Consider the following 25,277-nt stretch of genomic DNA (forward strand, 5'->3'; position numbering starts at 1 on the left):
GGATATGCGGTCATTTTTCTTACAGTACGCGTATCTTATCATTTACCCAAAATATATATATATATATATATATATATATATATATATATATATATGTACTGCCGACTTCCATCATCCAATACCAAATTGTGCATTTATGAAGTAAAATTTGGATCGGGATTGTGACAGATGGACGACTTTCTTGCTAGCTAGGCGTAGGCGTAGGGGTGGAACTCATGCCGAGTTGCTTAGGCTCGGCTGGGGCTTGTTTTTATTTAGTGAAGCTCGAGTGCTCGACTCGATAAAGATCAGCTTAAATACAATTCACAGTGGAAAATAGCTAAACTGCTCACTTATCGCTCAGCCCAGGTTTGTTCACTTGTTCACGGTAGGGCTGTCAACGAGCCGGACCTAGGTGTGTCCAGGTCTGGTTCGATAACAATTTTGTTAAGTCTAAGCCCAGCGCTGCCTAAGTCCTTTCGGACTCAAAACTGATTGTGCTTGGCCCAAGTCCGAAATATAACAATTGATTTCTCAAAAATTATTTGTTAGTAATGGGAATTGAACCTAAAGCATCTCTAGGTGGTAGTATAATTTGTCAAATTATTCAAATTTGAAGAAAAACTTTAAATTTTTTGGGAATTTCATCTCTAGGTGGCTTCAAATTCGGTCGCATTACCTGCTTTATTCGCATTCTTGTTCGCAAATTTGGCAATTTGGATACGGAGCGACATTGGTAATGTCACATGCCATTGCAAATGTCGCCCAATTTTTTTTTTACTTTGACTAACACCACGCGCTAGTGGTATTGTCGCGCGGCACTACTAATGTCACGCGTCATTGCCAATGTCGCGTGCTCCAATGAGAAAAAAACGCTCGGAATTCTACATCTATATATTTACACTCATCTCCTTTTTCATTTTACATATACTCAACTCAAACATTCTTATTAAACAACTCAACCATTTCACACACAACACTCTCAATGTCACAACCAAAATAATACACGGACCCAAGTTGGACAAATGAATAAAATATTACTATTACTAGAGTGTGGATTGAGATTAGAGAAGATCCTATAGTAGGGAATGATCAATTGTGACAAGTTTATTGGGAACGAATTATGACTATGATGAATGAAATTCAAGATTTTGACCGCAACCATAAGTGGAAGGGAGTCTCACAACGTTGGGCGATTCTTTTACTGTTCTTCAACAAATATCATGATATATTAAGAAAGCTTGAAGAACAACCTCCAAGTGGGTAGGGATGTGAAGACATTGTAAGATTCGTTTATACTTTGTTTAATTTATACTTTATTTATATACTACTTGATATTATTATTATTATATTTTTTTTTAATAAACGTAGCTTATAGAGTACAGACGCAGCAGCAACTTATGTGGCTATTACTGGAAAATCATGGATATGACAATATTGTTATAATCTAGTAAAAAATACGCCAAAGTGGCAGAGAACTCAGTTACGCAACGAAACGCTTACTCCAAGACCAAAAAAGAAAGCAAGATCCGGAGATCTTGAAGGCTTCGATTATTCACCCTCAACCCCCAACCCCTTCAATGCCTCACTCTAACCCTTCACCTTCATTGTACTCAAAATACGATCCTAATAGTACCGAAGATTTTTTGGAGAGGTCGGTTAGTAGGAAGCAGAACAAAGAAATTGTGAAGAACAAGAAAATTGTTTCTACTGTCAAGGGTAATGTTGCATCCACTGCTAAAAATATAGATAAATTTCTTAAATCTTTTAAGGAAAGTCGAAGAAATAGATAAGAGATTCTAAATGGGCAATTTCAAACTATGATAAAATTGAAGCAAGATAAGACACAAAAAAAATTATTTTTAAAGCAAGAAAAACTCCGTGTTAGAGAGGAGGAAAATGAGACTAGGTTGTTGGCAATGTTAATCGACAAAGTCAATTCTCGTTTGCGAAGGGCTTTAGAGTTAAAACAAAAAACAATTGTAGCTAAATATGAAAAAATTCTGGATCAAGTACTACAAATGAAGCTTCCGATGATGAAGGAGTCAATGATGAAAAAAATGATGACTGACTTGATAACTAGAGTAACTCTAGTAGCATGTAATAAGGGTGATATATAATAGTTGTATTTTATTTATTTATTTTTATTTTATGTTTTTGCAATCATGTATTAGTTGTCGTTCTATTAATAAAAATTACAATTTATTTGCTAAATCAAATTGATAAAAATAAGTAAATTATAACTTATCAAAATGATCAAACGAACAATTCTAAATCACACAACATAATAATAGTCATCATACAGCAAACTTAATATTATAAATCATAAAGTTCTCACTTCCTACATACGCCTCCTCTGCCGTGAACTCCTCCTCGACTGTCCTTCTGCTAAACTCTCCGTCTGTCCATGTGATGAACTTACCCTTGTGCGATGAATCTAAGCCTATAACTCATCAATCTGGCGTTGTAAATCGTCGTAATCCACATGAGTCTGGGAAAGAAGTCTTTCTCTCTCAACACTGTAGGCGAATACCGAGGAGCGCAAACCATCATTTACACGAAGACATGTTTTATATCTTATGCATAGCTCATCCTGAAATAATTATTCATTAATAATTTATGACATTTTCACAATAAACGTAAATAATCAACTGTTAGGCTTTAACTGTACGACGCGAGTGTCATCAATAAAAGAAATGGGATGATAAATCGTCTGGCCACTCGGATCATTCAAACTGAAAATCCAAAGCGATTCTGACTAAGGGGGATCTGACATTGGAACAAATGTGTGTACAGGTCCATGCTGAAAACATCGGCTGTGATAGCTGGCCAATCTGAAATTCACGTCCGACACCCATTCTGTGGCGTTGGATATCTAGATCACCCATGGGATTGCGCTAAACCAGTGCACTATTACCACTATTTTCATATTCGTCACCGTCACCACTCCATCTTGTTTGGTTATTATAGATGTATTCGTTGTCGGAATCCATTTTGTTTGTTAAAACTAGAGAAACTAGGTTGAAAAAAAATGTGTGAAATGACAAAAGTTCGAATGTCGTGCGGCATTTAAACAGACATAGCACGCGACATTAGTATTGGCGCACGCCAATACAAATGACACACGATAGTGGTACTGGAGCGCGACATTACTAATGACGTGCGTGGTGGGGTTTGCGGTCGATATTTGCGATCACTTAGAGTTGGTTGAAATTTGCGATCAAATTTTCCAAAATTTTTATTTAAATTTGAAGAGTATACTACCACCACCTAGAGATGCTCCAAGTGTCTCATCAATGGCAACCACAACCTTATCCAACAAAACACAAATTTTTTTTGTTCTAACTATGTTAAACTTAAACTAATATTGATTAGGTTTAAAAACAAATAAAAACTACAACTATAAGTATCCAAATGTCGGGCTGGACTACTAACGGAGTGGACATAAGCATGTCCAGAACTGGTCCATTAAGACTACTAGTCCTGGGCACATGGTTCCCACGTCGCCTCTTTCTCTCTCATCTTTTAGAACCACGTGTCTCTCTCTTTCATACAAAGAAACACCTCTCTCTCTCTCTCATACTTTTTTTTTATGGTGGGCCAACATAACATAAGCAAAAAAAAAAAAAACTCGGCTAAAAAAAATAAAACATGTGCCACGAAATTAAAAAGAGGCAGAATTGCAGAACCAATTGCCAGTTTATTTGGCTAAGTTGCCCACGCTGTTTATAAGTAGTAGAGATATTGGGCCTAATTTGAAGTCTAAATCCCTATGTTATCAGTTTGGATCCAATTGGGCTTCGGGCCTAGCCCGGCCCATTGACAACTCTAGTTCAAGATCAAGGCTTTATTGCATAGACAGCAATTCAAGAAACTTGAGCATCTCCAATTTGGTAATTCCACCCCAGACTAATTAACAAAAGGGTCTTGGTGCGGACCAGTTGTGGGCTGTTTGTACAATTGTACCACAAGACGGGACGTGTCAAGTAAACACTCTCTAGGGCACGGCGCGAAAGGCACAAGTTTGGTTTATTATTATTATTTTTGAACTGCCTTCCTGCAAACTCATCGTCTCAACTCTCTTCACTGTATAAGGTTACTACTTGTTTTCAATGTCCATTTTTTATTTTTTTATTTTTTAATAATTAATTCTAGCCGTAGAGGGTTTTTTCAAGAATGAATGTGGGACGCCTAATTGATGTGACCGTTGTAAAATTTCAGGTTAATCTTTGCTAAAGGATCAAGAAGATTCACTAGACCATAATATCATGGTACGTTTTATTTATTTTTATTTCTTTCTCTAGAAATAATTTTCGGTTAATTAGCATGTTTTATTTTCAGTCAGGCCGGAAGGAAACAGTTCTCGATTTGGCCAAATTTGTTGACAAGGGTGTACAAGTCAAGCTTACTGGTGGAAGACAAGGTCAGTTGTGGCCTCTTCTTGCACGTCCTCAATTTCTTGGTTTCATATTTCTTCAATTTTAACTGAATACCTTTCAGAAGAAACTTCAAATGTGTGACTTAAGGGGCCTTCACTTAATGTCTCATTGCTTATGTTGCTTAGTTTTTAACTTATAGGAAACTAGGAAGGTCATTTTTGTGGACAAGCCTTTAGACACACGGATTGTTTCTACTCTCTAGTATGGGTTGTTTGTTCTTTGTTTACTAGAGGGTTTGGTGGATAGTGCTTATGTGGGCTGTTCTGACGTTGTGTACTTGTACCCTGTATATTTGTTGATCTCCCAAATCCATCCTGGGTGAGTTTACCTCTCAGTGGATGATGGATCACTTAAGAGATTTCTTCATGGTAGTGCGCTTGGCAGTTTGTCCTACATCGGCAGCAGACATTGAGTCTGCATAGTTTTGCTTTGGTCTCCAGAGTGTAGCGTGGAACACACCAGGGGCTCAGAAGAGTTTTAAATTTGTAGGTTTGGGAGGAGGGGCTGGCTAGTTTTGAGTCTAAAGGAAGTTTGTCTAACAAATTTCTGGGTTGTCCTAGTTGTTCAACGTGTGTGTGTGTGTTTGTTGGGGGAGGGAGGGAGGGGGAGTTCGTTGACACCAGTTGTTTTTCTCTGTTGGAGTAGGCTGAGTGAGTCCTGGTTGAGAATTTGGTTAGGAGTGTGGGGACAGTCCATCAACTTTTTATCTAATTTTTATCTGCATTTTTTAACGAATTAACGTGGATATGGAAGTAGCTTTTTATCATTGTCTTACCTCCCGCTTTGGTAATTTGTCTCTTGCATTTATTCTGGATATACAATTAGTGCCATTATTTCAGCGTCCTGGTTGGTGATGAGCTATAGGATTTTAATACGGTTGATATAGAATTTTTGAATCCAAAACTAGGTGCATAATTGTTGACTTGAGTAATCTTCTGCTAATAGTCACAGGGACGCTGAAAGGATATGATCAGTTACTGAACCTTGTGCTCGATGAAGCAATAGAATTTCTCAGAGGTATTAAATAATTCCCTTGAAACGAGCATAACTGTGATTATTCTCTCTTATTTCCTTTTCATCCTTTTAGTCCGTTGCTGGTTTGGTGGTTGTTGCAATTGAGATGTAGTCTATCAGGTGAATATGTATCTGCTGAGCCACAATCCATGGTCCCAATGTCAATGAAATAGATACTGTCTTGTGTAGGAAATTAAGTTTCTTTTAGCAAATCACGTGTGCTTAGTACTGCTTACATCCTACAGTAATGGTTGGACGGAAGTGACCTTTTAGCTTTTTGCGATGTGTCGTCTGTGACATTCTCTGTCTGGAAATATACCTAAAATTCATATATCATTCTCTATTTGGAATTACAGGTTAGACAATCACTTTCTTATCTGAACTACAGCCGAGAGTTTATCCTAGGTGTTGTTCTCTTGTGCTAAATTAGATTGATGTTCCAATTGTACTAGCCTAATTAAGGAGTATTGCGTCACTTTTGCATCTGGTGGAAAACTTTGCCATCTCTTACCAATAATCCCACGGATTGCTGGTGGCACAAGAATTGTTTAATCGAGTGGGATAAGGTGTTGTTTAAAAGACCCGAACTTGTTAGACATGTACTATGCAACTTAATAAGAAGATATTTTATATTTTATTTTTCTTTCCCAATAACAATTAAGAGTTGAAGCCTATTTGCTGATACGACCTACTTTTTACGAATCCTTGTGGTAGATAACAAATAATAGTCCATTTGTTAGCTATATCATTGAATAGTAACAAATAATTATTTTTGGAATCTTCTTTGCCTATATCGTTTGTTCATCTCCAGAACAAAATTTGAGATTTTCAACAATGGTGGGGCCTAAAGTGAAAGAATCAAAGAACCACTCTCAAACACTTTAAGAATTTCTATTTACAATGTAAATATCAAGTGTAGTGAATCTATATGCTGATGTTCATCTGAACTTTTCCATTTAGTCATTGTGTGGTATGGAACTTTCAGATCATACTAGATGTACTAATTTTGTTAGTTGTCATTATATCATACTTGATTGTGATAGCTTCAGGTCATCGTAATTAATCTTGTTGTTTGCTTTTGTGCTGCAGATCCAGATGATCCACTAAAGAATACTGACCAGACCCGGCGTCTTGGCCTAATAGTATGTCTCTCTATACATGTTTATTGGATTTTGAAACATTGAACAAATGAAATTTGTTATTATTTTATTTTAAAGTTATGTAATGTTGCATGGACATGCTATATTGTATTATATAATCTGTGTCGGATACGTATCTACATGTCCGTGTCGGACACACCACAGACACATTATTGTATGTGAGATACCTCAATTTTTTATATTTCGCCGTGTCAGACACTTCGTATCCGTGTCGGATATGGGGGATACGGACACGTATCCGTGTCAATGTAACTTAATTGTAAAGTGATTTGTTGAAAAATTTCGACGACAACCTTAAGTGATTATATGGTTATGAGCTATGGCTGGTCACATCCAAATTTGCATTGCTAGTTATTTTATGTTTATAGTCCACCTTAATTTTGGTATGTTCATTATGTCAACATTCCAAACCCCATAAGCAGTCATTTATGTCAAATTGTAGGTTTTAGTTGCCATTGATGAGACACTCTTGTTGTTTCTCACAATGTTGAGATGCCCCTATTGTCCATATCCATATAGACAATCAACTTGCATGACCTGTAATTAGGGCTGGTCATCAGGCTCGATGCTCGTTAGCAACTCGGTGCTCGACTCGTTTTGGGCTCGGCTCGAGCTCGCTCATTTTAAAATATGAGTCAAATATGAGCACGTTTTACAGCTCGAGCTCGAAATCAAGTAGCTCGCGAGCTACTCGAAACTACTCGTATTTTAGATTATTTTGTTAAAACACAGGATAATTGTTATAATAGTGTGTTGAATTTTAATAGCTTATCACATATTGATTGCAACAATAATGTGTTCACCTTATAATACTTGTTAGATAGAGGTTCATTGTTATTTTAGTGAATTGTAATCACACTCTCGTATATCGTGAGATTGTCTCTGTATATTATTTTGATATTTAGTAAGTATTATATATCTATTTTTGCTCACTTATATCTAGAATATGTTCGAATTTCAAACTTATGAACAAAACAAATCAAATAAATATTGAAAACTTGTGATGGAGTTCGAACATATAGCTCTAAACTGTCAAGATCCAGACTCGAGAGCTACTCGGATACTTGATGAGCCAACTCGAGCTCGGCTCGAAAGAATTTGAGCTCGACTCGAACTCGCTAAAGCTCGACTCGACTCGCTCGATGACCAGCCCTACCTGTAATCGTGTGCTTAGCTTTTTAAGTTTTAACCCGATCACAGAAAGATCGACAAATGTGACTAATAGTTATGTTTATGCACCTAGTGGTTAGAGTCCAGAGGTGGGGTTTTCTAGTGAGTTCCCTCACCCGCCGAGTGTTTGAGTTCACCTTGAAGTCCCCCAATTAAATGGCATATGTAGTAGATGATTTGGGCATCCGTTTGGACAGTTTCTTCTTTTCTCTTATAAAGGTCGAAAAACAATAAATGCTTCTCTCTCCACTGTTTCTACAAAGGCGTAAAGAGTCCTGCTATGTGAACTCTTTTACTGTTTCCAAAATGGTTACAAAGGTATCTACTGATGCACATTAGTAATATCCGTTTCCCCGACTTCTTCCTGTACTTACTCTTTAGGTATGCCCATTTTAACTTGTACACTTGTACTCTGCAAACGGTTGAAGGCTCCCTTAATCTATGGGAGTTGAGGGAAGCATTTTTTTTTCCTTTTAATTTTTAGCAGTCTCATTGGTAGTATTGAATTTGTGTAAAGATCAAGCTAGAAAATCCCGATTGTGGAACCAAAGTAATGATCTGGGTCGAAAATCCAAACACATGATTAGGGCTGCAATTGAATATCCGGTAATGACTTTGATACATTTACACATTACTAAATTTGAAGTCCGAATCCAATAGTGTATAATCAATACCCAAAAGAGATAAGTGTATCCCCCTACACTGCAAATAGTTTCTTAACGTGGGAAATTGTTGTAAATAAAAGATGCAAGTAATATGAAGCTCCCAGCATTGTGAACATTTGGCCAGAAATATGAGATTCTAGAGTGAACGATTTGAATTCATCTGCTTCTTCAAGTGATTTATTTGGTATAGTTCATAGTTTAAAACAATTGAGTTCTTGCAGTTAATTGTATGACTTTGTAAGAATGGGAGTACATGTATAATTTTATGCTGATATAGATACCGGGTATCTCTACTGATAATTATAAAACAATTTTTTTTTTATTGATATCAGCTACATGGGGTTACTTCTGTAATTTTGACGTTATACTTATTTGCAGGTTTGTAGGGGGACTGCGGTGATGCTTGTATCCCCAACTGATGGTACTGATGAGATTGCCAACCCCTTTATCCAGCCAGATGGGGCTTAATCTTTTGCCTCTGTAGCTACTTGAATTTAACTGTTTTAAGGTGTATCCTTGGTGTGTTCTTACGCCCTTATCTACTAGTCAATCGACTGTCTTTTAAAGTTTGCCTGATAAAACTTTCAAAATTGGTTCATTACGAGTTTAAACTAACTCTTTTGGAAACTAAGTGATATTTGTGTTACTATGAAATAGTATTATGGTTGTAATAAGCCACCATAAGGTTTTTTCGTGGGGAAAGCAGATTCTACTAGACCCCAATGGAAGGTGGACATGATGATCCAAAGTGCCCATATGCATGGAGAGAGAGAGAGGAGACTGTGTAAACTGTAAAGCATTGCTTGCTTTGCCCCAGATGCATGGCTACGCTGTAGTAAAACCAATAATTTGTTTCAACTTTCAACATAACGCTCATCTACATTAAACACACTGAATGATTGATGACTGATCCATTCAGAAAGTAAAGCGTCTCAGTAGTGCGTTCATTTCACATCTCAGTAGCAGAAGTATATTCAAAAGTATGAAAACCAGCTTTTGGAAGAATTATATTCTTAGATAGTTAGATGGCAATACGGTATGTACAGTGCACGAAAAGTTCTTCAGAGTTCAGACGAAAAAGAAAAACATGCCTGTTTCCTCATATAATTTATGGATTAGATTATTAAACTATCCAACAATGGTCGTCAAAGGTCCCACTGTTTTCCTACTCACCCAATAATAGTGACACAGTTGGTGAGTAACTACTAGTTGAAAATAATGAAACGTGGAATGCCTAATCAGAAGGCACTCACACATATCTAAACCGTCGACTAGTAGATAACCGAAAAACAAATCAGGACCGTCAAAAAAAAAAGAAAAGATCTGGGGTTATCAAAATTTGGTTTTTAGTCCGACATGGACATCCACATCACTACTCTTTTCAGCCTCTCTGTAACTCCATGAAAACAGGTCAGTCAGTCAGTCTCTAAATTATTTTTTCCAAATTTAAATTGATGAGTAACGGTCTTTTATTTTTCTCTTTCCTTTTCTTTGTTGGTTGGAAAAAATAAAAAATTGGACTAATTTTCTTGTTTCGAGTGAAATTGGATTGATCTTTGTACTAATTCTTGCCAAATGTTGAAACTTGATGTCCATGGCATTTATTTCCGTTGCTAAGCATAATTGGAATCACCTGAAACACCTGAAATTTGTAAACTTTAACAAAATTAGTTGTACAAAATGAAGAAAGTGGGACCATATTTTAGTAAAATGAATTGAATCACCTATGTTATGCTTACTATACAGGAAAGATTATGCATTTGGAATCAATATAAGTAAATTTTGTGAGTTTTTTCTGCTCATCTCAATGGGGTCTGGTGAAGAGACTACACCTGCTGCAAAGCCTTCTGGACCAACTGCTTCATCTCAGGTCCGCCACTGTGCCTCAAAAATGTAAATAATAAATAAAAATGGTGTCTAATACCGTGATCGTTTTTATTCCCAGGAAACACCAACGACGTCTGCGTATCCTGATTGGCCAGGCCCGATGCAGGTTGAAATATTAATGCTTTGTAGTTTATTAGTTTAGAGTCATATGGTTATGTTTCTGTGCATTCTTTTTAGTGTCTAGCTGAATGTAATAGTGTCTCATCTGTTAGCTCCTTGAATAGGCATACTATGGTGCTGGAGCTACTCAACCTCCTTTCTTTGCTCCAACTGTCGCTAGTCCAACTCCGTATCCGTATATGTGGGGTGGCCAGGTAATTTTATCAATGTTAATGTGTTAGGCGAATGAAAATTCTATAACAACATGTTTTTCAATTTTAGAAAATGTTCTTAATTGTTTTACCTTTGTTTTTCGTTTCTTTTCTTCTCTTCCAGCATTTGGTATCACCGTATGGAACCCCGATCCCGTATCCTGCTCTATATCCTCATGCAGGTCTTTATCCTCATCCTAACATGGCTACGGTAATTTCTACATCTTTTCTTATGGTCTGATGTTGTGCTTGTGGAGTGTATTTTATGGAACATATTTAGATAGATTACTGGATGCTCTGTACTACTTCGAGTAGTGGAGAGAAGACCTCTCTGTGCCCATTGGTATTCTTTCATATGACAGCTAGGTGCCTGGTGGTTGCACCCATTATAGGAAGTGTCATCTATTACCACTGTGCAATCACCATTTTGACTTGTGGAATATTCTGTCAAAAGGCGTTAAGAAATCATGACCGTATCTGCATACATTGATACTTTCCTTGACCATTTTCTTTACAGGCTCAGGGTGCGCCAGTAACTACTGGAAAGACGGAGGGAAAAGAGACTCCAGCGAAGAAAGTCAAGAGCTCGGAGAACATTGGTTTGGTTGGCAAGTCAAAAGAAAGTGGAAAGGCAGCTTCAGGTTCTGGAAATGATGGTGGCTCACAGAGGTGGTTATACAATTTGTCTGATATACTCTTCTGGTTCTCTTATTATATATTCAGTTATCATTATTAATTTGTTGCTATATTTTTATTCTAATGTCCTGCAAACAGTGGTGAAAGTGGAAGTGAAGGCTCATCAGATGCCAGTGATGAGAATATTAGTCGTAAAGTATGTACTTCCATGCTTTTTTCCTTCCCATCTTTCTGTTCCTTATTCCCTGTGTTAAACAACTCAATGAATGACTGTAGAAATTGGCCTTGTTAACTGATTATGCCACTTTCTAGGTTGTGTCGTTTATACTAGGCAGCTTTTAGCCTTTTACCAATTAATACAAGTTTGGCGTGTGGCCTTTTTCTAAGTGGAATATTTTTCACTTGTTCGGCTTATCAAGTTTTGAACTTGATCATTCAAAGACCTCTATTGCTATTATCCCTCTCTTGGGTGAGAATCTAAAAATAGTAGTCGTGCTTTTTCTCAGGATATATTGGCGAATAAGAACAGAAGCTTTGACAAGATGCTTGAAGATGGTACTGTTGTCATTTATGAAGCACATAATTTCAAAAAATTATTAAATAATAATTAGTAACTTTAATACTAACCACTCTCTTCAGGAGCAAATGCACATAACCCCGCTCACCACAGTTCTTTAAATGGAAAGGGAGAACCTTCTGCAAATCTTCCAATTCCTCTGCCAGGGAATCCAGCTGGAGATATGGCTGCGACCAATTTGAATATAGGGATGGACCTCTGGAGTGCATCTCATGTTGGCGCCATGCCTTCAAGGGTGAGACCAAATGCATCTGGTGTCTTGCCAGCAGCTGGACATGAGGGCATGGTGCCTGATCACCTATTCGGTCAAGTATGCATTCATATTTTAATATATTTCTTTCTGAATCATGTTGTCACTTTCTTCTACAGCTATAAAATTTTAGAATTACAGACCTTAACTCCTTTAGGATATATTGGAATATCACGTGACTACGTAGCATACTGATAAACTTTAATTGGGAGCAACAAACACTTCCACTTTGTGGATCAAGTCATTATCCATCCTCACCGTTACCAGATGTCATACTCTTTCGTTGTTCCTTTACCCTTCAAACTATTTACTTGGATTACCCCCCACAGTTAAGCCGGAGCTTAAAATTGATGTGGGGCGTACATTTTAACTTACTAAAATGTTCACCTGATATATGTGCATCTTCTGTTACTTCTTGGAAAACATGATGCATGCCTGCAGAGATAAATGAACAGCAGAAGTAGTTATTTTGAATATGTAAATACATACATGGAAATAAAATATAGTATTAAAGACCCGAAAAATTTGCTGCATCAAAACTCGCATTGCACGTTATAGAAGATCTGAGTGGTACATACATACACTGATACTCATTATCTATATTATGAAGGCAAACATTCTAATGGAAGTTCTGTAAATGGTGTGCTCCTACAATTGTATTTCCACTTACCTGAGTTTATATGTTAAACAGGATGAACGTGAAATGAAAAGACAAAGGAGGAAACTTTCTAATAGGGAGTCAGCTCGAAGATCAAGATTACGCAAGCAGGTAGACATATGTTCTAAGCAATCTTGCACTGTACAATATCTTGCCTGGTCTTTGCTTCTTTTCATCGATTGTGCTTGCCTCCATAACATTCGTTTGAAAACTGACACAGTGACACCAACTTAGTAATAACGCTGGTCTCTGTTTGTACCTTGACGTCTGTTATATGAGATCCAATTGAATATGTAGGTTTCTAGTGTAGGGCTTGAGTTATAGAAACTTTATGAGTTAACCAAAAAATAACAACTAAATGAGTATTTAAGTTGTAAAAAAAGCGTCATAAAAAGTAAAAATAAATTGTAGTTACACATGTCCGCTGAAAATTATGTAATGTCTTGCTCTTTATTTTGCTTTCCCTTTGTTGTATTTGAGAGGCATATCTCATCCTATTCGACTTTATGATTATATATATACACATCACATTTTACTGATAATAACAAAAAAAAAAAAAAAAGTGAAATTTGGGTTGAAAGGCTATAGGCTCTATACCAGATATTTAAGTACTAGGTCCTGAATTATTGACTTGAATTTTACTAAACTGCACCATCTCCAATTTAGCATCCCTTCCCCTTCTTCAGCATTACTCACAGCTTGACGATGATCTTCACATCTAGCCAGTTGTAACTTTGGGGATTTTGTTATGAGCTATATGCTTAAACATAGGCATAGTGAAAGTTACATTGTTCTGGAATTGTAGAATACGTATATGAATTTGTATAGTAAACTTTAGTTGTGCCCATTATGAGCATTTTTGTGGTTCTTAGAATTCATTCTACCATGGGCAGCAACAAATTTCTGAAAGTTCTTTCTTCTCTAGAACTCGTATTTTGTTTTATTAATTTATTTTCCCCATTTCTTATTTGGTGTTAGAATAGAATTCACGGTGTAAAATTGGATAACAATTTTTCCCCCTTTTCACCAAAAAAGATCTTAAGGATCATTCCACAGTCTGCTGTCGTGTGGGGTATATGGTTGGAGACTTGGAGAGAAATAGAAGACACTTCGAGTATCATTCATTAACCATGGAGTAGGTCATCATTAGTCTGTCGTGTGGGGCATATGGTTGGAGACTTGGAGAGAAATAGAAGACACTTCGAGTATTGTTCATTAACCATGGAGTAGGTCATCATTAGTAGGGGTGTGCATGGGTCGGTTTTGGGTTGAAACCGTCATCCAACTGACCCTATCGGTTTAAGTGTTAGAGACTTAGAGGAACTGAACCGAACCACCTATCTATACTTGACTGATCCAAGAACCGAACCGACCTATTTCTATCAAACCATAGACCAATCCAAACCAATAATTGTGCGGTTAACCGACCTTAACTGAATCAAACCGTCAAAATCACTTCAGAAATGGGAACCCAACTATGTTGTTACTTTGTCTATGAATTTCAAAAATCCTACCAAGGAAGAGTTGTGTAGACAAACCTGACAAAACACTACCAAGGACAATAAGTCAATTCAAATGAAAATTAAGAAGTGGAGAATGGAAGAAAAAGACATAAAATGGAAGGGTAGAGGTTGAGAATAGCATAGATATAGATACCTTTGTAAATGGTGGAGGACTAGTGGGTGCGAAATGGAGGATTGGGGGGCGGCGGCTGTGTTGCCCTAGAAATTATAATTTAAGTGAAAACTGTTGAAAGAGATAAAAAGGAATAAGCTAGGTTAGGTCAATTAGTCAAACATGAAAAGTCAATTTTATATTATATATAACACATAATTGCGGTTCTGGTAAGTTATTTGTGGTTTACAACTTTACAAACTGACAACCAAACCAACCTAGTCGGTTCTTCAAATTTTCCAACCGATCCAAACCATCACATAACGGTTAACCGACCCATATCACTTGGTTCGGTTTGGGTCTGGTGGTTTTTTGCACAACCCTAATCATTACGATCAAAGAGTTGGTGTTCGCCTGGTGAAGATTACGAAGAGTGAATCCTCCTTTTGGGGGTTTTTTGTTTTAGAGGGAATCTTCATTGGGGAGTGATTTTGATGGCGCTTGAGATGTTAGTCACTCCTATTTTATTGGTCTCTTTCTGTTTTGACTTCCCTTGTACTGGAGGATATGTCATCCTAAAACTTCTATTTGATTGGATTAATGAAGTCATTTCTAAATATATGGGTCGAACAAATAAAAAAATGTGGAAGAAGATATTCATGTATTGTCGTGGTCCTCTTTCTATAAAAGTTCATATCTCATGCTCCTCTGTTTGTAAATTAAATTCATTTACCATGTTCCATGTTTTGTTTCCAGGCCGAGTGTGAAGAGCTGCAAGTGAAGGTGGAGAATTTGAGCAATGAGAATCAAAATCTCCGAAAAGAACTTGAGAAGCTTGCTGAGGAACGCCAGAAGCTCACTAACGACAATGCTTCCTTATTGGTATATTGTGACATCCTTTTCTATTTCCATTATTCGTCTCTGAATATTCACAAGTCTAAACTTCTTTTATCATGTTTACTACCACTTACCTTCCACGTTGTAAGTAGCCTTGTCAAGACCATTAATCCAATAACTTTCCTTGTCCAAATAGTTTTGGTATTGAACAAATTACCATCCAAGGTCTGGGGTTTTGCTGGTGCCAACTAGCAAAATTGGTAAAATTTTTGGGTGATGATACCAGAGGTCTGGGGTTCGAACCTTGCCAGCATCAAAGAGTTACTGATCTCATTTAAAACAGGCTTACCAATAATAAAAAAAAAAAATTACCATCCAAGATGTTTCGTTGACATATTTGTCCATCGATTCAGCAGATACTAGGTATAGGATTCAAAATTTTATGAGTACGACTTAGAAACATATATATTCACAGAAGTTGTCACAGTTGCACCACCTTGTGCTCAGTCGCTCTATTGCCCATCTCCAAAGTTGCATTTTGTGATAATAGCACTTAGATGATCCAAACATGTCCAATTTTTGGAGTTGTGCAAAACTGTAAATGATTTGTGTCTGATCGAATGTGCCATGAGCCACTAAAGATGTGCCTAATAGAAAACACTTTTCCAACAGCCTTTATCTCAGTAGACATCCATGTATTGTCGCAAAATAAATGATTTTGGTAATTCGAAACCAGGCCAGTTGGTCAAATTTCAGTGAAGAGATTTGATAAGATTTGAGAGATTTGAGAGAATATTTACCTCTTTCATATCTTATTAGGGTTTACACAATTGTTTATATAGAATTTACAGTCCTTACTATACACGTGAACATAAAATATAAACCAATAAGAAAGGATCTGTACAGGCGATGAATATGGTGACTCGAGTAAGAAGGGGTGTGCCCCCCTTATTTGTGCTGGATGAGAGGGCATGCGCTCTCTTACATCTAATACTCCCTCTTAAGTTGGAAAGTGAATGTCAAGAACTCCCAACTTGCGAATTAATCTCAGAAAGTTGTCTTTGCCGAGAGGTTTAGTGAAGGTGTTAGCAGAGGATGGAACGAACTTCGGAGATAATAACTTGGCTTGTATTTTTTGGCGTAAGAAATGACAGTCCAATTCAATGTGCTTCGTTCGTTCATGAAAAATTGGATTCTGAGAGATATGGTGGGCGGTTTGATTGTCACAGAACATGGTTATCGGAGAGGAGTGAGAGAAGCTTAAGTCATGCATAAGATACTTTAACCGTTGAAGTTCACATGCAAGGGTGGCCATGGAGCGATATTCTGCTTCAGCGGAAGAACGTGACACTGTGCTTTGTTTTTTTGTTTTCCAGGAGATAGGACTAGAACCAAGAAAAGTACAATAACCAATAGTAGAATGGCGAGTGATAGGACAACCAACCCAATTAGTCACAGAAGCCAGGGATGTGCAAAAAACTAGTAGCAGATAATAGAATCCCTTTGTTGATCGAACCTTTAAGGTAGTGGAGGATACGATGAGCAACATCTAGATGTGGAGTCCGTGGGGACTGCAGGAAACGACGGAGATAATGAACAGAGTAGGTTATATCTGGTTGTGTAACCGTGAGATATAGAAGACGCCCAATCAGGCGACGGTAGATTGTAGGATCTTGGAGTAATGTGCCATCGTCGGTATTGAGATTGATGTTCTATTCCATAGGGAACTCAGAAATGCGACCACCAGTAGTACCACAATCAGACGGAATGTCTAAGATACACTTGTGCTGTGTAAGGAGTAATCCTTCTTTGGAGCGAGTCACTTCAATACCCAAGAAATATTTAAGACGTCCCAAGTCCTTGATATAAAAATTTGTTTCTAAAAATTGCTTCAAGTTCTGAATGACAGATGGATTGTTGCCTGTGATTATTAGAATGTTATCCACATAAACAAGAACAAATGTAGAATAAAAACCACGAATATTAGTGATCAGAAAATAATCAGACTTAGACTGAATGAATCCGGCGTCGATGAGAGCGGTAGATAGTTTGACAAACCATTGCCGAGTAGCCTGCTTGAGTCCATATATAAGGACTTATTGAGGCGATGTACCTTGTGCTCCTCCTGTTTGGCAAAGCCAGGAGGTAAAGTCATGTAGACGGTTTCATCCAAATCACCTTGGAGAAAAGCATTGTGGACATCCAATTGATGAAGGGACCAGTTCCGGATAGCAGCAATGGAAAGAAGTAATCGGAGAGTGACTAATTTTGCAACAGGAGCAAAAGTGTCATGATAATCTGGGCTTGCAATCTGATGGTAACCCTTAGTAACAAGACGAGTTTTGTAACGCTCAATAGAGCCATCTGAATGATATTTGATATTGAAAACCCATTTACAACCAATATGCTTATGATGAGATGATAAAGGAACAAGAGTTCATGTGTTATTTTTTTCCAAAGCTGAAATTTCAGCAGCCATAGCAGCTCGTCATTCTAGAATTTTGACAGCTTGAGAAAAAGATGTAGGAACAACTGAAGAAGACACTTTAGATAAAAAAAATTTATGACAAGGAGAAAAATTAGTGTCATAATCATATAAAGCTATAGGATATGGGGTGGAAGACCTTGTTACCTTAGAGTCCGATTGGATGAGATTAACCGAACAAGGGACTATGGGTGCCTTGGTGAGAGTAGAACAGTAATAATCTTTGATGAGAAGTGATGGAGGGTTTCACACTATGAGATCGAGGTGAGGTAGGGGGATCCAAAGTTGCATGTGGTGTTGGAGGAGGGTCTGTGGTTGGTGGAGTTGATTATGCAAGAAGATCGTCTGGAGGGAAGGGGTGTGCGCTCTCTATTTGCTCTGGAGTAGGGGGTGTGTGCCCTCTGACTGCAGGAGCTACAGGCGGAGAAGATTGAATTTCAAAAGTTTTATTGTCTTGGATGGGTAAGGGATAAACAAGTAGGTTGGATGGTGTGGAAGATAAGTGTTGATAAGGGAAAACATGTTCATGAAAAAACATGTCACAAGATCTAATTTTTTTTTTGAAGAAAGATTGCAATAGCCTTTTTGAGCATAGGGATAGCCAATAAAGATGCCAGGTTTACCTCTTTGATCAAATTTATTTTTAATGGAAATGTTGTGAGCAAAATATAAACAACCAAAAACACAAAGATGTGCAATAGTGGGAGGTGTTGTAAACAAAATCTCATGAGGTGATTTGCCATGTAATAATAAAGGGCTAGGAAGTTTGTTAATGAGATAGCCTGTGGTGAGAATGCATTCACCCCAGAAAGATAATGGGAAATGAGCTTGAAAACGTAATACTCGGGCAACATTGAGTAAGTGGTGGTGTTTAATGTTTTGTTGTGGGGTGGCAACGCAACTACGTTGGTGGATAACCCCATGGTTGGAAAAAAATTGTTGCATGGTGTGGGATATAAATTCGGATCTATTGTTGGATCAAAAGACTTGGATTTCATTAAATTGGTCATCAATGTTGTCATGGTTAGATATGAGCGAATGTATTTTAGAATGAAATTGAGTATGGACCATGGCAAAAAAAGATTGTATATACATAGCAGTTTCAGATTTGACAGTCATAAGGTAAATCTATGTAGCACGACTAAAATCATCAACAATAGTTAATAAAAAACGTGCATTGGAATATGATGGTAAATGAAAAGGATTCCAAATATCACAATGAATTATTTGAAAAGGTCTAATAATTTTTATTGAATTTTGGGAAAAAGATAAACGTGTTTGCTTAGCTTGCGGACATACGTGACAAGTAGCATTAGTGGAACTAGAAATAAAAGGAAATTGCTTAGCTAAAATCTGCAAAGTAGAAGAGAGATGGCCTAAGCGATAGTGTCATCAATTATTTGTGGTGGAGTGGTAGGATGAGCAAATTGAAGCTAGTTGAAGATGGTAGAGTCCCCCATTAAGCCGTCCCAATCCAATCGTCTTCTTCGATAATTGGTCCTGAAAAATGTAAGAATCATTAGTGAAGGTGATAGAGATAGGGTGAGACTTGACTAGCACTAATAGAAAGCAAGTTAAAATGAAAGGTGGGAACAAATAAAACATTGTCGAGACGCAATAGAGGAGAAAGAATAACACTACTAACATGAATGATTAAGTGATCTGTCCCATCCGGAAGTTTAAGAGTGGAATGTGTGAAACAAGCTTTATAATGAGAAAAAAGATATAACGATGAACATATATGGTTTGTAGCACCAGAGTCGATGATCCATATAGATTTAGAGAAACACGAGAGAGAAATACCTGTCAGGTTTGCTTGCGAAGTGATACTACCTAAATCAAGCATACTGAGAAGTTGGTTGTATTGTTTTGTGGAGAAAATAGGAGGATTGGAGTCTGTGGCTACTGAATGGGCTTGAGCAGGCTTTGAGGGATACCCGTGCAATTTATAACACATACCAATATGATGTCCAACCCTGTTACAGTGATTACAGAAAGGACGTGAGGAGAAGGGGCATGCGCCCTCAATTTACATTGAATCTGAGGGCGCGCGCCCCCTAGGCTGTTGCAAGCTACTGTTGCTTGGCTGAGATTTGGATTGGCCTGGTTTCGAAGAAAGAGCCCAGATGGGCCTTTTAAATTGGGTATTCAGGGCAGCAACATCAGGAGCAGAAGGAAGAGAGAGGGCATGAATTTCTTGTTGCTTCTCTTCCTGCCGGATTAAAGAATAAATCATGGACAGACGAGGAAATGAATCCATTAAGAGAATCTGACTGCGAATGGATTGAAAACGATTATCGAGGCCTTGCATGAATTTCATAGAACGACTGTCTTCAATTTCGTTGGCAAAAATAGATGCATGACCACAAGTACAAGTAGGAATAGTAGACAGAAACTTAATTCATCCCATAAAGATTTAAGCAAAGTGAAGTAAATAGATATTGGACGGTTATTTTGTTTGAGAAGAGTGACAGAGTCTTTTAGTTGAAAAACCTTGGGTGCGTTAGTCTGTGAAAAATGGTCACTTAGATCTTTTCAGATTTCTGATGCAGATTCGGCATAGAGAATGCTTCCATGGATATATGGAGTAACAGAATTGAGAATCCATGAAGCAACTAGATCATCACATCGTTGTGCAACGAAAGCGATAACAACTACAAATGGCGATAACAACAACAACAACAACAACAACTTGAGAGGAGTGGTAAATCACAACCAACCAAAGCAAACAAAGTATCAAGTATGCAAGAAATAACCAACCAAGTAGTAGAGACAAAGATTTAAGTGGTTTGGCTTACGCCTAATCTACAGCCAAATGAGAAGTTTCAAATTGAGAGAATCAAATAGTGTTACACACTCACTTTGTTCAATAGAACACCCAAAGTCCCCTTTTAGAAAAACTCACAAATCTCTCGTCACCTTTTGGTTAAAACCCTAATCTTGTTTTTATAGTGTAGCTGAAATTTCGGAGGAATACAAAATTTTGGCTCATTTCGGCATATAGCTACCAAAAGCCCATCATCCCATCAATCGTGACCAGTTAGCTTTTTCTTTAGGAGTAGTGAGTGGTGGTGGGATGGAGCCATCAACAAAACTGAATTTATTTTTTGCTCAAAGTGCTGTAGAGATAGACCGCAACCATGTTGGATAATCGTCACCGGATAACATAGGAGATACGAGAACAGCCGTGGGGCTATTAGAATGGTGCATAAAGAAAGGATCATCAGATCCTAGAGGAGAGTCATTATGGGTGTTGTTGGGTTCGGCCATTGAGAATTGAGAGGGTGGAAGCTTTGAGCGGCTAGGGTTATGATCGAAATTAGGCTTATACCATAATAAGATGAAGAGAGATTTGAGAGAATTTTCATATCTTATTAGGGTTTACACAATGGTTTATATAGAGTTGGCAAGTTCCTAAATCTAAGGGATTGATGTCAATCCTTACTACACATGAACATAAAATAGAAAACCAATAAGAAAGGATATGTACAAGCGATGAATATGGTGACTCGAGTAAGAAGGGGCGTGTGCCCCTTATTTGTGCTAGATGAGAGGGTGTGCGCTCTTATACTTCTAATAAGATTATCCATTTTTAATGAAGGCAAGTTACTGAAACAAATCTTTTCAGTCTGACTTAATGAGTTTCTTGTGATAGGGTGAGCTGACTCAGTTGTATGGAGAAGATGCGGTATCTAGGCTCAAAGTTATGAATGGCAACACATCACTTTCACCGTCTGTCAATGGTGATGGAATTCCCGAGGGAAAATGACCTGGTATCCAGATAGCTATACATCGTTGACTCAGTATTAGTAACAGCTTCGACCCTGTTCTGCAACACATCTTTGTTTGATGTTGATACTAAATCAGAGCCTTAACCATTTCTGTATTTTGTTTAACAGCATTCTTATATATGAATCTGTAACTTTCCTGTGAGAAAAAGAATGCAGGTAACACAAGGGAAAATATGTAATTTACCATGTCAGAGTTGTTAAATTAATTGTGAAGGATGTGTGGTAAGTTTTATGTCGTTACCTGTTTAAAATCTCTCTCGGTCTCTCTTATTTTTAACTATTTAAGGATGCAACCTGGGCGTTGGAATTTAGAAACCTATGGCGTGAAAAAATTATGCCTAATTCAAAATTGGGTTAGGCCTGGGCTGGGGTCCTGGTAGCTCGGTCAACTCATTACTGTGTAATAGAAATGAAAAAGAGCGTAGGCTGATAGGCTCTAAGAAAATGAATCGTAAGGCCTTAGCCAGTTGTTCAATGGTTTTTAACCAATCTCTTTGTTCATTCATGGGTCCTATTACTGCCGGACCCCAATTTGTTTTGGGCAAACCCCAAACTTAAATGACCCAGCTAGGTTGTTTGGATTAAATCCCAAACAATTTGGCCACACCGGTCAAGAGCCCAAAAAATAGAATTTTATATTTTTTGAAGTCAAAATCCCAAACGATATGGCCACACCGTTTGGACTGAGTCCAAAATGATGTGGCCGTATGTTCAATGGATTTTTAAGTTCAAATCCCAAACGACATGGCCGCCGTTTTCGTTTGGACTCGATCTTGGACTCGGTCTAGCGGTGTGGCCGTATCGTTGGATTGGACACAAAAAATATAAAGTTTATTTTTTAGGCTATTGACCGGTGTGGTACATCGTTTGGACTAAGTCCCCAAGCGGTGTAAATTTAAATCGTTGGGACTTAGTCAAAACAACAACCCAAATTCGTTTAAGTTTGGGGTTTTCGAATCTAATTTTTTGTGACCAATAGCATATTTATAATAATTGTTTTTTTTTAAGATTTTTTGAGATTAATGGCACACTTGTAATAATCGTTTTTTTTTTGAGATTCTGCCCAACAACACAAATTGGGTCCGTCAGTAACAAATACTTTGTTCATTTTGTATGGGAGGTCTTATGGTCAGTTTCTTCCTGATACTGGAGACTGAAAATTGGTATTTGAATTAACTTTTGGAACACAGATTAGCTCTCATTTGTAAGATTAACAACCTACAAATCTATTAACGTCTAATCTTCTTTGTTAGTGTTTGATTGTTCTAGGTAAACAAAATTGACCTTCTAATCCTTTAATTTCTAAGAAGGGGATAATTGAATTTGATGTTATATTTTCATCACCCCTGTAACCACTTAGGTTTGCCTACATGTATCAAGGATCCATCCCCAATATAAGCTACTCCCTAGATCGTAGGATCGTAGTCCTACTAGATATAATATAATCTATCATGAATCTCTTGTTACCCAAGAGTCGTGGGAGTTAGCTATTTGTTTGGTTTTATAACAATACTCTTAAGGTTATCATTTTTAATATTCGGGTAGGTATGTTCATAACTCGAATAGCATGTTAATGTATAATTTACAACCCCTAAGTTCTGTTTTACATATTTCATAGCTGAAATTGTTAACCCAAAAAAATTGTTCAGTTCAATTAACGGGATTGCAAGTTTGCATTTAAATTGTCTTCGCCAGCAGCAGACAGCTGATTTTTGTTTTTTTAACGTTTGGTCTGAACCACAGTTTCTGATATTGTGCAATACAGAACTGTACAGAGGTGAGATTGTTCTACTCTACCATGTACAAGCAATGCTTACCTTCAATATCTGCTGCGCTAGTACACAGGTTTTAATAAATGAAAGCCCGTATTTGGCTAACGATTTTCATATATTGGAAGGCGTTATCAAATGAAAAACTCGGAAGGCAGTCTACTCAATGTGGATAAGATAAACTTCGAAGGTATTGTACAAAACGATGCACAACTGAAGCAAAATTTGCTTTTGCATCATGTGCAAAGACCAATACATGTTCTAACTTCAGAGTGCGTCAGAAAATTTAAATTGTACGGAAATGATAAAAAAGGAAAACCACAGTGCTCCATGTTAGACCACTATACAAGTTCTGAGCACAAGTGCTACCAAACCCAAGACTTGAATCCGAGGATACTAAAGCAACAGAAACTTTAATGTGGTTCAAAGTAGCTCATGCAAACGCCACTAGAAAAACACAAATTATTCACCAGGAGAAATATTTCTGCAAGGGAAGAAACTTTGTTTAATGCCATTAACGTCTCACTGATACCCGCTTGCCTCGTTAAATCTTTCCGCATTTCGTATGCATAAAAGATGTCCATTTTCTCCATAATAGGTGCATTCTCAAGCAAATATAGTGTGATGTAAAATTCACTCTCACTTCCACTAAAAGAATCAAATCGAACTGTTTTAAGGTGCCTCAAAATGTCTTGTGTAGACAGCTCCTCTGTCTGGAAATATTCTTCCTTGGTAAGCACATTTGTAAATGCAGGTTCTCCCTGATGAGCGTTAGATTTTTGTCAGTGAAAAATCATTTATAGATTACATAATCTTAAAAAAAGAGCTTACTGATGGTTCTATCAGTACCAGGTTATCTATCTCAAGAGATTGCAAGCTAGGATAACTCCTCAATAATATGGGCTAGGATAACTCCTCAATAATATGGTTATCGCTTGGACCTGGCGTTTGCAAGGTTTAATATGAATCCTCAAATGTTTAAGACTAGCACATGAAGCAGGCAGACACGCAAATAAATCCTGAACCCTGGTTAAAAACTGAAAAACACACCTTAATTAGTTTAAATTTAAACATAACAAATTTTTGTCAAATGAAATTACATGAATAAGTTATCATACCTCCATAAAGTGAAAGCCTAAACATAGTCGACCCACATTACTCAACCCCATCAGAATCATAGTTGTCCGTAGAACAAGAACATCTAAGACTGTGTCATCTGAACCAGGAGGAATTCTAAAACAAAAGCCTGCGTCAAACACAGATGATAGGTTCTCTAAACTAATATCAGTTGGATACATAAAAAATCTTATACAGATTGGGAGCAACAATTATGATTTTATGCGCATCAAAAGTATCATGGATGCTCAGGTCCTTAAGGTTAGGAGCATAAATCGTAAGAACAATGGAATGATCCCATGAACAACGACTCATGTGCAAATATTCCAGCATAGGACAGCTGAAAATAAGTTGGTTAGGGACTTAGGGGCAGATATATTGTCAGTCAACTCTGCCGACCAGAGCGATAAATGTTTAAGCAATGGAATCCCAGCAATTGAGGATAGTTTGACATTAACATGGTGCAATGTCAAAACTTCTAAAGCTTTGCAACTAAGTAGGCAACAAGGAAGCTTTTCTAGTTTTCCAGACGCCATGAAAAGGTAAAAGTCCCTGAAATAGCAAAACCGATCCAAGTGATAATATGACTAACATATTCATCCTTGACATACAGACGAAACTTGTCTACATCTGAGCCATCTCTACACTATATGATAGCCGGGTATTTAGGAACTCCTCTAAACTATCGAGTAGGCAATTTGTAATCTCCATAGTTGCACAATTTCAAAACACCTCCCTCACAAAAATTAGAACAAACCCCCTATTTATTAATAATTTAGAAAAACCTCTCTAATATCACTTAAATTATATAATTATCCCTAATTTCTCTAGCTAATATTAGAACAAGTTCTTTTTTATTAATAATTTAGAAAAATCTTTCTAATGTCACTTAAGGAAAATTTCTCAACTGAACTGTGTA

At 37.3% G+C, this 25,277-nt stretch overlaps 2 protein-coding genes and 1 long non-coding RNA gene across 3 annotated transcripts; 2 read left to right on the plus strand and 1 right to left on the minus strand.

The window, feature by feature from the left end:
* The first annotated feature begins 3,842 nt into the window (after positions 1-3,842).
* Positions 3,843-9,129, plus strand: LOC147514591 (sm-like protein LSM7). Its single transcript, XM_086584185.1, has 6 exons — positions 3,843-4,074; positions 4,201-4,250; positions 4,321-4,402; positions 5,364-5,435; positions 6,522-6,574; positions 8,806-9,129. Exons 2-6 carry the CDS (start codon positions 4,248-4,250, stop codon positions 8,893-8,895), a joined length of 300 nt encoding a protein of 99 aa, XP_086440311.1. The 5' UTR covers positions 3,843-4,074; positions 4,201-4,247; the 3' UTR covers positions 8,896-9,129.
* A 506-nt stretch (positions 9,130-9,635) lies between these two features.
* Positions 9,636-21,726, plus strand: LOC147514592 (G-box-binding factor 1-like). The gene is made up of 12 exons (XM_086584178.1): positions 9,636-9,837; positions 10,174-10,297; positions 10,373-10,420; positions 10,539-10,628; positions 10,750-10,836; positions 11,143-11,294; positions 11,400-11,457; positions 11,768-11,816; positions 11,901-12,148; positions 12,780-12,857; positions 15,117-15,242; positions 21,338-21,726. The coding sequence occupies exons 2-12, from the start codon at positions 10,235-10,237 to the stop codon at positions 21,449-21,451; spliced, it is 1,113 nt and encodes a 370-aa protein (XP_086440304.1). The 5' UTR covers positions 9,636-9,837; positions 10,174-10,234; the 3' UTR covers positions 21,452-21,726.
* Positions 21,727-23,398: 1,672 nt separating this feature from the next.
* On the minus strand, positions 23,399-24,515 carry LOC147514593 (uncharacterized). Its single transcript, XR_015213239.1, has 3 exons — positions 24,361-24,515; positions 24,092-24,279; positions 23,399-24,003 (listed from the first exon to the last, which is right to left on the minus strand). It is a non-coding gene; the product is annotated as an uncharacterized LOC147514593 (long non-coding RNA).
* Positions 24,516-25,277: the final 762 nt, after the last annotated feature.

This window comes from Coptis chinensis, chromosome 2, assembly GCF_015680905.1.
Source record: "Coptis chinensis isolate HL-2020 chromosome 2, ASM1568090v1, whole genome shotgun sequence".
In the NCBI taxonomy this organism is placed as follows: domain Eukaryota; kingdom Viridiplantae; phylum Streptophyta; class Magnoliopsida; order Ranunculales; family Ranunculaceae; genus Coptis; species Coptis chinensis.